The sequence below is a fragment of the Prenolepis imparis genome, unplaced genomic scaffold (genome assembly GCF_030444845.1).
Source record: "Prenolepis imparis isolate NDT839.2.m4 unplaced genomic scaffold, iyPreImpa1.0 SCAF_10, whole genome shotgun sequence".
NCBI lineage: Eukaryota > Metazoa > Arthropoda > Insecta > Hymenoptera > Formicidae > Prenolepis > Prenolepis imparis.
The window spans coordinates 1530754-1544192 of NW_028141168.1; the positions used below are offsets into that span (position 1 = coordinate 1530754).

Here is a 13439-nt window from a genome sequence, read left to right on the forward strand (position 1 = left end):
AATTTTCATATCAGCTTTTTAACTCTTGACTTTGAGGAGCTTAGGCTCCCCTCATGCGTTTAATTGCATATAGTGTTCAGAGATGGGTTGGGGGGGGGGAGTGATTGTCCCCCGTTAATGAATTTATTTTTTATATTGCACCCCGGGGGCCTATCTCCCCAAGGAACATTAACTAATTTCAAAATTAACGACATACAATTAGGACATACGAAATTCATCGACAGTGTTAATTATATGCCGATGCGCTTATTCGAGTTACTGAAGGCTTTCGGACTGGAGGATAAATCGGATAAAAATATTTTTTTCTTATTTATTTATTAGCACCGTCGAAAATAAATCATATTTGGACCATTACACGTTATTATTCTCCTGAAAATATGAAGGCAGAAGAACGCGAACTTCATACTCGTACAATTTAATAATATCTGAGAAATCCGTCATTCCTTATCACTTTTTCTACATAAAATCTTTAATTTTTCTACGATTGTACCATTACATATCTGATTACTTTTAAAAATGCATCTAACTCATACAGAGAGAATTACTATATTCTTATGATGCGAGGATATAATGATAAAATGAGATTCTACCAAGATGTCGCGAATCTGTTTAATAACACATCCTCATCGCGATAAAATTTCTAAAGTTGCTGTCTATCGAATAGTTTCGCGATTCGAAAGAACAAGTTCAGTTGCAGATGAAAGAAGATCCGGGAAATCAAAAACAGCAAGTATGATGTAGCTTTGAAAGTTCTACAAAGTGTTATCGAAAATCCCCTTAAGCCTCCTTCGAAAATAGCTCAGTGCAATATAAGCCGAAAATCGGTCGCAGACATTTTGAAGAAACATGATTACCTCCCGTATAAAATGAGACTCGTTCAAGAACTGTCTGAGAATGATTTTGACAGAAGAATTAAATTTTGCGAAGAAATGATGAGACGATATGATGAAGACCATCAATTTTTTAATTGGATTTGTTTTTCTGACGAGACCACCTTCGAGTTAAACGGATCTGTCAATCGTCAAAATTTAATATTGGGCTAACTATAATCCCCAATAGATGAGGGATTGTCACACTCAATATTCCCAGAAACTAAATGTTTGGGCTGAGATAATAGGTCATCATACATATTGTAGGGCCGTTTTTATTGAAGGGAATATAAATGCACACAATTACGTACACCTATTAAAAACCGAAGTCGTGCCACGTATGTCTAAAACATTACAGGAATTGCTTTTGAACATGTTTGGTTCCAGCAGGATGGGGCTCCAGCTCACTTTGCCGTAATGACTCGTGATTTTCTGAATGAAACATTTTCTAATAAATGAATTGGTAGAAGAGGTACAATCAAGTGGCTACCTAGATCACCAGACCTAACTAGATTATTTTTATTGGGGATATTTGAAGAGCAAGATATACGAAACAAAACCTGCCAACATTGATAAATTACGAGCCAGAATATTAGACATTTCGAATTCAATTGGACAGGAAATGCTAGAAAATGTACTGCAAAGAGTGCAAAGTATCTACATCCGTTCGGCACACTGTCAAGCAGTAAACAGACATCAATTTGAACACCTAATACATTAATTCTTTAATTACATCTAACACACACATACACACACACACACACACACACTCGTGCGCACAGAGAGGGTTTGGAGTCGTAAAATACCGGGGGACTGACGAACTTCGGGATCCTTATCTCTGGCTGTGCTGACACATACACACATGCATGCGCGCGCGCGCACACACACACGCACACGCACACATACATACACGAGATGTAAATCCGACTGGGCAACCTCCACGTGATACATCTTGGGTAATGCGAATGTCGGCGGTACTGTAATTTTCAAGTTTTATAATTCAAAAAGTACTTAATAAAAAAATATTTTATTACAGCGTTTTGGAAACGTCTCGACTTCAATATATACAATAATCGCACAAGAGAAAGATCGAGAGTGAGATGGTAGATTGCAGATGCGAAATCTTTGCTGCGCGTGTCGAGTTGCAGCCGATGCACTGATTGTGAGATGTGTGGAATAACAATTTCAATCATAATTTAGTTAAAAATAACTTTCAATCATTTTATTAAATACAAATGGAATTTAATTATAAGCAAATCACTACGCGCTTGGAGCAGCCGCGCGCGCTTGATCTTCGCACTTCTAACGACTGCTGACTGCGTCAGTCCCATTAAACTGACGTCTGACCGCTTTTTTCCTTCATTATATGCAATAATTTAATAGTTTCTAAATTTTCAGCTATTTCGGAACAGTTTTACTGACCTCATTATTGCGACCACTTATGCGAGGTGCTGACTCGCTGCGTCCCATAACTGTGCGGTCTGACCACTTTCTAACGGTTTTTATATTATTTATTAGTTTCTCACAAAATTTGAGCCATTACAAAACACTTTTATCGCTCTTAATAATTTGACCTACTTCAAAGCGCGCCGGCGCCAGGTGTCCCAATACCTGACCTTGCGAGTGGGTGCTGACTCATGTACACCCTCAATATAACGTTATGTGAAAAAATCAGCCATTACTAAACTCTTGCAGTTTTTTAACGCCAGCTCTCCGACTATTCGGAGTTGTAGCGCCATTGTACTGAACTGCACGAAAAAAGTTATTATTTCTGGATATAGGAATTTTATATTCCAATTGATGATAATGGGACATGTAGCTTATGTTACACTAACTTTAAATTAATTAAAGATTTATTTATTTAAAAACACATTTGAACCATGAGTACAAAGAAATTTCTACTTTAAATAATAATACGTGGAAAACAAATTTTCAAAAAATTAATAATACCAGAGCAGAATGCCTATTATGCAATAAAATTGTATGTGTTGTTTTAAAAATTTCTCCGTATGCTCAACAACATAGTAACTCCCACGGTGGACTATAATAAAACCGCCGAACGCATAATGAGGAACAAGGATTACAGCGAGAAATTAAATCCCTACTTGGTCAACTGTCAAACTTGAACTGCGAAATAATCAGTTGTTGATCGGAGCGATAGACCCTGGCCGGACCGAAGAGAATGGCGACTTTTGCAGCGGAAATCCCAGCGGTGACACGGCGAAACTTCTAGATATTGATTAAAACAGAAGCCTACGATGCAGTTTTGTGCATCAACCACTGCGAAACTATTTAAGAAAAGTATAACCAAACTCTAAACTTCTTTTATTTATATTTAATTAATCTTTTTCTTAAATTTATATTTTTGATTTATATTCTACATATATGCAATATATCCATAGGGACAATATTAGGCCTCAAAGGGGAATATGTAGAAGCTTGTGCAATCTTTCTCTTTCTCTCCTGAAAAACTAAAATTCAAACAATTTTTTGAATTCAATGCAACATTAGAAAATGTGAAATATGCATATTTTAAAGTATCAATTATTGCAAAAGCACTATTTGAGGAAGTTATAACAAAATCCTAATCTTCTTTTATTTAAATTTAATTAATAATTTTTTTAATTGATCTTTTAATTAATTTAAAAAAATTTTTAAAATCTTTTTCCTAAATTGTATATATTCTTGATTTATATTTTACATATGCAAATTAAAAAAATGTGTGTACATGCATTGTGCGTACCATAGGAATATTGGGACTTATAATCAGAGGGACATGATTCACTAGAAACGGGTGAGAATCTGTCATATTTTGCCGATACTTTTGCCTTCGTTAAGATATAACGAATCAGATCCTTTTTTTGATGACGTAGACAACCAGCAGTTCCGAGGATAGTTAAATTAATGAGTTCTTTTGGTCAAATAGAATATCGAAAAATCTTCCAAAATCGAGAATATATATATTTCTATAGATATCATTACATCTCTTTCCTTTTTCACAAAAATGATTTCCAATGCAAATCTCAAAATGTATAATACGGACTCTGCATCATTATCAGGTATACCGCTTCAACAGCTCGAAATAGTAACTTTTTTGAAAAATCTTTCTTATAGTTAATCTATTTGTATATACACTCATTATTATTTAATAATTTTAAAAAAAGATATTTTAAGGGAGTACTGCAATGCAATTATTTAATAGTAATTTTAAATTCATTAAAAAAAGGTACTTTGAAAAGAGCACAAAAAATTTCTAAGGCATTGAAATACCATGAGTCATCATGTAAAGATATATTTTGTCCGGATGTCCTTGGAAGGAACAGGAAGGAGCGACTAACAATTGCGGGCTATTTTGCGTGGAATACATCCGCAATTTAAATATTATACTATTAGAAGATTTATTTATAAAAAGAGAAAAAAAAATCCACAAATATAATTCTAATTCTGGTCGAGAAATTCTATAAAAATTCATAATTCTTTAGAAATATTTAAAAGTATCATTAAATAAACTCAATATTAGAGATCATATTGAGAAATAATTAAAAGCCGTAACGAAAATATTGTATGTTGGTACATATGTATTAGAATCAGTTATATTCGCAATATATACAAAATTAACTTTAATTAGAAGAAAGCAGAAGCTTAACTCTTGTCGCAGAATGTTCTACAATTAAAGACAAATTAACTGCATTATGTGGCGAATTTAGACGTACAGCCTCATCTGAAAATTATTTTTTTGAGTCTACATATCATCATAATGCAACTTCATTTGAACCTTTGGTAATGAATACAGAAGGAAAAGTAGTAAATAAATTATCATTAATAACAGATAGATCCATAAAATCTTGGTCGTGTAATACTTCAATTGTAAAATTTACGATTCGCTTTTAATTGACCATTATCAGAAGTTCCTCGAAACTGTAAATAGATGTACTTTAAAGAATGCACCAAAATTGATGTGTGTAAAGTATTCATACATATACTATAAAAACTTCAAATCCGAAATTGGATCATATGCGTAGCTGTCATATAGATTTAACATTTTGCAAAGGTATGTTTCTTTCAATTCAATTATTATATCGCCTCATTTTCCAAAAGTAAGATATATGAAGCGTTTAATTTATCAACTTACAGTTTTATTATCGAAAAACTGAATATTTAGACAAAGCATTAATTCATGTTGACATAAACACAATAAATAAAAATATGTAAGATGTGATTTGCCAGTCGAATTTTTTTAAACAAGGTTTAAGATTTTATTGACCAACACTGACTAAGACTAATTCTTATATTATAAGACTTTATTTGGGAATAATCTCAATTCGAGATTTATTTCCCGACTCCCCTCTAACCCCCCTATAAAATTATAGGCGAGAAAAATATAGATCCGAAAGTCGCTGAATCGGGAATCGAACCCGAAATCGAGCGAAAGGTCTCGGGTTCGATTCCCGATTCAGCGACTTTCGGATCTATATTTTTCTCGCCTATAATTTTATAGGGGGGTTAGAGGGGAGTCGGGAAATAAATCTCGAATTGAGATTATTCCCAAATAAAGTCTTATAATATAAGAATTAGTCTTAGTCAGTGTTGGTCAATAAAATCTTAAACCTTGTTTACAATAAATAAAATTGTGACTTCTGCACAAGAAAAAGCAGATATATGTAAATATCAACAGACCAATACAATTTTGAGTAATAATGATATTATTTCTAAACATCATAAAGCATTTAAAGTCTCGACTAAACGCTCAGTGAACACACTACAACATATTTGCGAATCATGCGAGAGATTGTTATAAAAAAGATATTTCTAAAGTCAATAGTCTTCAAGAGCACAAATAGACATTCAAATTTGAAGAGATTTCATAACGTATGTACAACAATAAAAAGTTAATGCGTAATATATATGTAATTATTGTGTAAGCAACTTTTGAAAGGGCTTAATTTCTATATATTGCATCTTAAATAATCTTCTTAGATGAAGTGCACGAAGTAATATTATCTCTTAATACATTAAAAAAATGTTTATACGGAGAGTTAAAACGTATGAAACTGTTCTTAAAATAAGAACTGTTATTAATAAGAAGTTGCCTCGAAAACAAATGGTTAAAGGTAAAAAAAGTTACAGGTAGAATATTTCATTTATCACTTTTGTTACAGGAAATATTGAATAAATTATATCTTATACTGCTCTATTAAATAATAATTATAAATTATGTGTATTAGTTAGAGGTATTTCGACAAAATCAAAAATTATTTGCGAAGGGACAATTAATGTTAAAAAAGTTGCCGTTTTAACGTAATTAAAGCACAACAATGATTTATTCTATCTTATATATTACATTGCCAAATGATCATAATAAATTATGTTTAGCAAAATTTAAAAAATTTAAATTTCCAATTGGAAGAAACAGAAAATAATACGGAAGCGATAGTAGCAGATGAACCTCAATTATTAAATAATTTGATAAAAAAAGACGAAAAATCCTTTTTTAAAAAAGATATGTAAAGTCGATTACTCGAATATCTCGAAGTTTATTGTTGTCACTTTTCCGCGATGCTCATTGGCTGTCAAGATTCGCGTTGTGCGTTATATTCGTAGCATCGAGAGGCTGTTCGCGAGAATTAGCAGTTTGACAATTTGTTTAAAATTAAATCAAATAAAATAATATTAGTTTTAAATAATAGGTTATAATACTTTAAACTCAATTAATATTTTTGACAGTTATCAGCTGATTTCTGTCAAAAAATATTAATCGCGGATAAAGTATTATAACATATTATTTCAAACATATTATTTTATTTTATTTTATTTTGAACAAACTGTTAAATTACTAACCCTCACGGTGACAGCCTCTCGATGTTACGAATGTAACGCACAATGCAAATCGAAACAGTCAATCAGTATCGCGGAAAAGATGCAACAATACTTGCGAGAATCGACTAAACATGCCGTTTTTAGAAAGGGATGTTATAATATGTAAGGGTTTCGAGACCGACAGGCATAGGGCCATTCCCACGCACGTAGAGAATCGATGGGCATAGGGCCACTTGAAACCACGCGTGCGGACAGTATATAACTCGGCGATACTTTAAGTGCGACGCGTTGCCTCTTCAAGAGGTTCGCGACACTCAAGACGCTGCGTCCCGTCGACCCGGCCTGCGTTTGTTTATGCACCGACGATTTCGGGTGTAGAGTTAGTTAATGATAAAGAGGCAGTTCCACGCCTGCCCTCGAACAGAACGGTTCGACTAAGCTAACGGCAGACGGCCGGCCACCGATGCAAAATCCGCGTATACGATTAAGCCGTATAATTAAGTTGTAATCTTTATGAATAAACTGCGATTTAATATCAGCTCGCTATCTTTGACGTGCCTTCCCTACAAATATTTTAAATTCGATTAATATTTTTGACAATTATCAGTTGATTTTTGTCAAAAAATATTAATCGCGAATAAGATATTATAACATATTATTTGAAACATATTATTATTTTAATATTTTCAACATATTATATACATTCCCATTACCGCTATAGAAATGTTATAAAATAAACAATTTCTTACTCACCGATACGTACAATAGCAGAGTTGTAGTACACAGTACACATTGATCTGAAAATAAAATATTCAAATTATGTATATACATTATACATATGTGTGTATTATTTTAAAATTTAATTAGCAAAATTGTTGAAATTAACGCTTTAACAGCTAATTTCCGTGAAAAAATATTAATCGAGTTTAAACAAACTTTACATTATTTTTCAAAAATATATATTTTTTTTAACATAAAACCGAAGAATTGCGCGCGCGCGTGTTGTTCTAGTGATAAAAAAGCTACATTGGAGGATCAACACAAGGCAATGTGTTTATCAGTAACAGGTTACTGACGAAGATTATGATTATTTCGAGCAATATACTATATATCCTTTATATGAAAAGAAAGCAAAATTACGACAATATTATATCAAAATTAAGAAATATTTTTATCGGCTCTCAGTATTTAATAACTAAATGTGATTCTTAAATTCGGCCTAAGAGCCAAGCACGATAATTAATTCTAATTTTTCGGAACGGTATCTCTTGGTTTGAGATTACTAAGTTCCATCAAATTAATAATCCTCGAATTTTTACAACGGGAAAATAGGCGAGAAATATTATATCAAATGTTAAAAATTAAGGATTTGCCTTTTTATACCTTTTATATCATTTATACCATTTATACCTTTTATACCATTTATACCATTTATATTATATGTATGTATATGTATCTATTTTATACCTAAAATAATTTTTAAAAAGAATTTCCCGTAAAAAATAATGTACCCCCAAAAAATGTAAAAACCAAAATTAAAATTAACCAACAACTAGCCAAGACATAGAAAATATTCAATTTCTAAAGCATTTTATAATTTTATAATAATATTTGTAATTTGAAATATTTGCAATTTGAAATTGTAATTTAAAATAATATTTCCCATAAAATCAATTTTGCTTATAAAAAACATTATGATAGATTCTTTTCAAAAAATTAAAATGCATTTTAAGGAAAAGAGGGAGAATTAACGAATATCACATGCCGATGAAAGAAGCTTTAAACATGCGATAAATAGATCGTAAAGTGTGTGAGATTAGGGGATTTTAAGGCGAATTTTATATGTAATATAATTACATACGAACATGATTTGTTGACATTTGCTACGCGCAAAACGCTTTGCTTGTCCACGGATTTTTTCGCATGTTAAAACATTACAGGAATTACACTCATTGTCAGTACTCATTGTCAGTATGAAAAATCTATCTATAATATACGTAACGTAAACTATAAATTTTCACTACTGGCAGTTTATATCGGAATGCCCATATATGCATGTACAATAAATTGTAATCAATTAAAGAATCGTTTATGTTTATTTACTGAAAAAATAACTTTCCTGATTAATAAATCAAATTAATAAATTTGAAATTATAAATGTTATTAATTTAAAGCAAATTTCTTTACAACATATTTATTAATAACAATTAACAGAGTTATCATTAAAAATTAAAAATTAAATTAATTACCATAAAAAGCAATTTTGGGGTAAAAAGAGTGAATAAAAAAAATCTATTATATCTCCAATATAGCAATCATTATAATTGCTTTATTTTTATTAAAATTATTAAATTATATTTTTCGAACTCAAATTATTTTTCTATATTATTAATTTACTACACAAAATAACTTGCTGCTATGATTAAATTTGATAATAAAAGAGTTTGTTCCATGAGCATACTGACACAATTGCTTTCATATATAACTTTCTGTCGAACAAATATCATATATAACTTTCTGTCCAACAAATCTGCTTAATTACTAATATTAAATTTAACTCACAAATAGCTTTGGTGAATCAACAATTTAATTTTTATGTTAATCGATGAATTTTTGTATAGAGCTTGTTCTCAAAGTAGAAAAATTAACAATTAATGACAAAAAAGCTGAAGGATTTGAAGAATATAAGTTGGTACAAAAAATAATTTAAATAAAAATTGTACTTTAAAGAAAAATAATATAAAAAGCATCCAAAAAATAATAAACAAACATAATATATATTTTTTCCTAATAGTTTAAAATAAATTTTTGATAATTTATTTTCTCTTCTTTTCAGAAACTTACTTACAATTACTGTAATTATTGTACAGATAAGAGTTATAATTTAAAAAGATTTATGGAGACCATAAAAAAAACATGCAATGAAAAATAAATTAAACAAAATATTTTTAAAAAAATATTTTTGTACAAAATATTGAAATACACACAGATGATATATTTAATTATTTATCTTTTATATTTTATAATATAAGGAGCAATAATATCCTAAATAATTATCTCAAATAATATCTCTAAAATATGTTTTAATTGGAACACTGTATTAACAGAATTATTTTTTTAAGGTAAACTTTCAAAATTTGAAAAACTACTTTTATTTAATTCAAACAAAACGCTATATTTCATTTTTACGTATATTAATTCTTCCAATTACATTCGACACATATTAAAATAGAACATTATCGAAAAATCAATAGTATTCTCAAGAGAGATTTTATTAGACAGATTTTATTTAATTTATACATTTGAAACAAAACCGTACTAATTTCTATTTACTTCTAAAAAATTTTATAATGATTTTATATTTAAAGCACATTTTTCTTTTTTCTATATATTAATAAATCTTTCCCATTGCTTATATACAAATGTTCTTTGTCATTATCGTAGTCAATTTAAGAGGATATAAAATATATAACAAATTAATATTATAACAATACAATTATGCTAATTGTTTAATAGCATAATATTATTTCTTCTTTTATCTTATTTTCTGATAAGAATTTGAATGATATTTTAGAATTATTTTCTTCTCACTTGAGAGTTCTTCAGAGACATGCTAAAATTATTAACTATAATATTTATTATCTCTGTACACCAAAATTTTATCAATATTAACATAAAATAACTTGATATTCTGATAAATAATATTTATCGAGTACTGACAGTATATACATAAAAATTACCAAAATCGTACAGAAATCATGAACATGATTCAGTATAATTTGCTAATATATTTGATTCTGCGATGAAGTTTTTTAACTAATTTTATTGCACTGTGATTTTCTATAGCCGCGCAAATAATTTAATTTTACTTCCCGCAAGTTCTACCAATAATCTTTGCGCCTAGAGTAAGTAAAAAACTTTTTTTATACACATAATTTGATAGTTTATATATAAATTTTATTGTAATTTATTGGTTACTCTTAAAAAAAACTTGAGTTTATTATTAATTGAAGTGTTTTATAAATGAATATTCAAAATGTTCGATAATGTTCCGGAAATGTCCAAAGTTAACCGAAGATATTATCACGACGCAAAGTTGAAACCGATTTTATATGATAAAATACAGCTTACAATTTTTAAAATTTTGTGTATCTGTTCATAAATAATATGAACGCAAAAAAATGGTAGTTTAAAGCAATTGAAAGGATGTTGTTCTTGTTTTATTCCATTCTGCAAAAAAAATCATAAAAATATACATGAAAAAATTTTCGTGGATGTCCCTTAAGACAAAACACGATAAAAATGGTTTCAACTCTACGACATGAATATAAGCTAACAAAATCAAAGTTATAATGTTGTCAAGATTATTTGAATGTAAGTGTATATGGAATAAGATATTAAACCTTTGAATATGACGCGCCACTAGTGGCTTTCCTCTAAACAATGTTTTGGATCAAGACATCACTACAATGACTTCCCTCTAAACGATTGTTTGGGACAAAACGTCACTAAAGTGGCTTCTTTTTATTATATATAATGTCGTTAAATATCTTATTATTGGAAACTTTACGTAAATTTTTGCTGTTATTATTATTATTATTATTATTATTGTTTAATATTATTGTTATTATAAGTATTATTGTTATTATTATATTACTTAATATGCAAGATGAAAAAGTTCTCTATCAATATCTTTTTTCATTTCTGATTTGTATCGCTTATAATTTTTTTAAAATTATATTTTGTCATCATAGAAATATTTTCATGTTTTATTTGTCTGCATTTGTTTTATCAAAAAAAAAAAAAAAAAAAAATATTCAACGACAGTATTAAGTATGATCGCCAAGAGTTCACAATTAAGATATACTTCCATTTCTTAATAGTATATTGATACAATCTTTGAAGAAAATAATTATTTGTTTGTCGACGTATCATTAAGGTATATATTATTGCTTTTGAGTTTGTAGTTGTATTAGTAGTATTATTTTTAATTATTTTATTTCTTTTAATTTTGTAGACTTGTTCGTCCTAATATGGTTATACTAACAATAAGTGTAATAAAAGAAAAATGATTAAGCGATACAAAATCAAAAATAGTGGGAGATGTTGATAGAGAATGTTCGCATCTTGCATTAAATAATAGAAAAAATTTACATAAAGTACGAAGGCGAATATTGAATTCATCGGAATCGGAAAACAAAGTCGATAATTTAGATATTTAGAAGAAACAGAATGTGAGGAAATGAATAGATCACATACAAATTTGCAATTAAGAATATTCAAATTTGATATGAATGGTTCTGGCATAAAATCTTATCTTTATTGGTTTTCCACTGCGTTAGATTATTTTCAATTATTTTTTTTCTGAAGAATTAGTCGCATTTATTGCAGTAAAAGCAAATATTTACTGTCACTATGCAATGAATAATAACATACGTTTTTTCTCAAATAGTTATGAAAAAGAAACTACAGTAAATAAAATTTTCTGGTTTTTTTCCATTAAATTACTGATGTCGCGAGTAAAAAAATTACATTATACAGAATTCTAGTCAAAAGATAGATTGCGTACAGATATTTTTAATCAGATTATGTTTCGAGACAGATATATGTTTTTTTAATTAAAAATGTTACACTTTAATGACATTACAACAGTTAGTTCTGATCGATTGATAAAAATACATGAAGTTGTTAATAAACTCCGCGCATCTTTTAAAAATTATTTGTTTCCATTTCGTAATTTATGTATAGATGAAAGTTTATTGTTATTTAAAGGAAGATTAAGTTTTAAGCAGTATATATTCCGTCTAAACAGATTCGGCATAAAATCTTTCGTTTTGTACGATTGTAAAAGTGGACATATTCAAGCTTTTATTATTTATACAGGCTATAATTCTAATGTAATTCTAATGTAATTTTAATGTATCAAATAAAAAAGCACTTGGAATATCAGGCAAAATTGTACTTACATCATTAGAGTCATATTTAGGCAAAGGGCATATGTTATTTGTTGATAATTGGTATACTAGTCCGACATTGTTTAATTTGCTTCATAAAAATAATACAAATGCTTGAGGTATAGTAAAACAACGACGGAAATATATGCCAAAATTGGAAGAAAAATTAAGAAACGGTGAAATATATTTCCGCTCTACAAACAAGTTACTTGCAATCAAATGGCAAGATAAGCGAGAAGAATACATGTCTGTTATTGACTTATCATTACAATACATATTATCTACTTATCATTCAGCAGAGTTCGTACATATAACAAAAAGAGATTATCGAACAATACAAAAATATTGCAAAAATATTTCTTTGCAAAATTACAACATTGCAGAAATGTTACAAAATGTTGCTGCAATAATTTTGTGGCGCAAAATTTGCAGAAATTGTAGTTTTATCAAAAGTAAAATTGTTGCTCAAATCTTTTAGCCCACGCCCAACGGGCTCTTTATTAACAGGGATTTGAATTTTTATCATTTGGGCCGTCGCGTCCAACTTCAAACGCTGATAAATTTCAGTAGACTACGATTTATAAAATAAGATGTGGTTTTGAAAAGTTTTTTTTACATACTTTAATTTTGTAAAATCAGTTTTTTGAGGAAGTAAAAATTTATTTAAGATTTTCAAAAAAACAAAATAGAAATCAATTTTTTCTCAAATTTAGACATCTTCGATTTCCTTCAAAAAAATCTTTAAAAAAAGTAGAAATTTTCTCCTTTAAAACGAGTCCAGGATCAAGATGGGCAAGCG

The 13439-nt window shown here is 29.0% G+C and overlaps 1 protein-coding gene across 10 annotated transcripts in view; it reads right to left on the bottom strand.

The window, feature by feature from the left end:
• The window catches only part of LOC145941602 (uncharacterized), a 296529-nt gene that overhangs the window by 266691 nt on the left and 16399 nt on the right, over positions 1-13439 (bottom strand). For 8 of the 10 annotated variants that reach the window (XM_083047761.1, XM_083047760.1, XM_083047763.1 and 5 more), the window contains exon 4: positions 7440-7483. In XM_083047761.1, coding sequence (XP_082903887.1) covers positions 7440-7483 — 44 coding nt within the window. Of the gene's footprint in view, positions 1-3213; positions 3341-3540; positions 4788-7439; positions 7484-13439 lie in introns of those variants that run through there. The other 2 variants (XM_083047762.1, XM_083047768.1) reach the window with 2 other exon arrangements.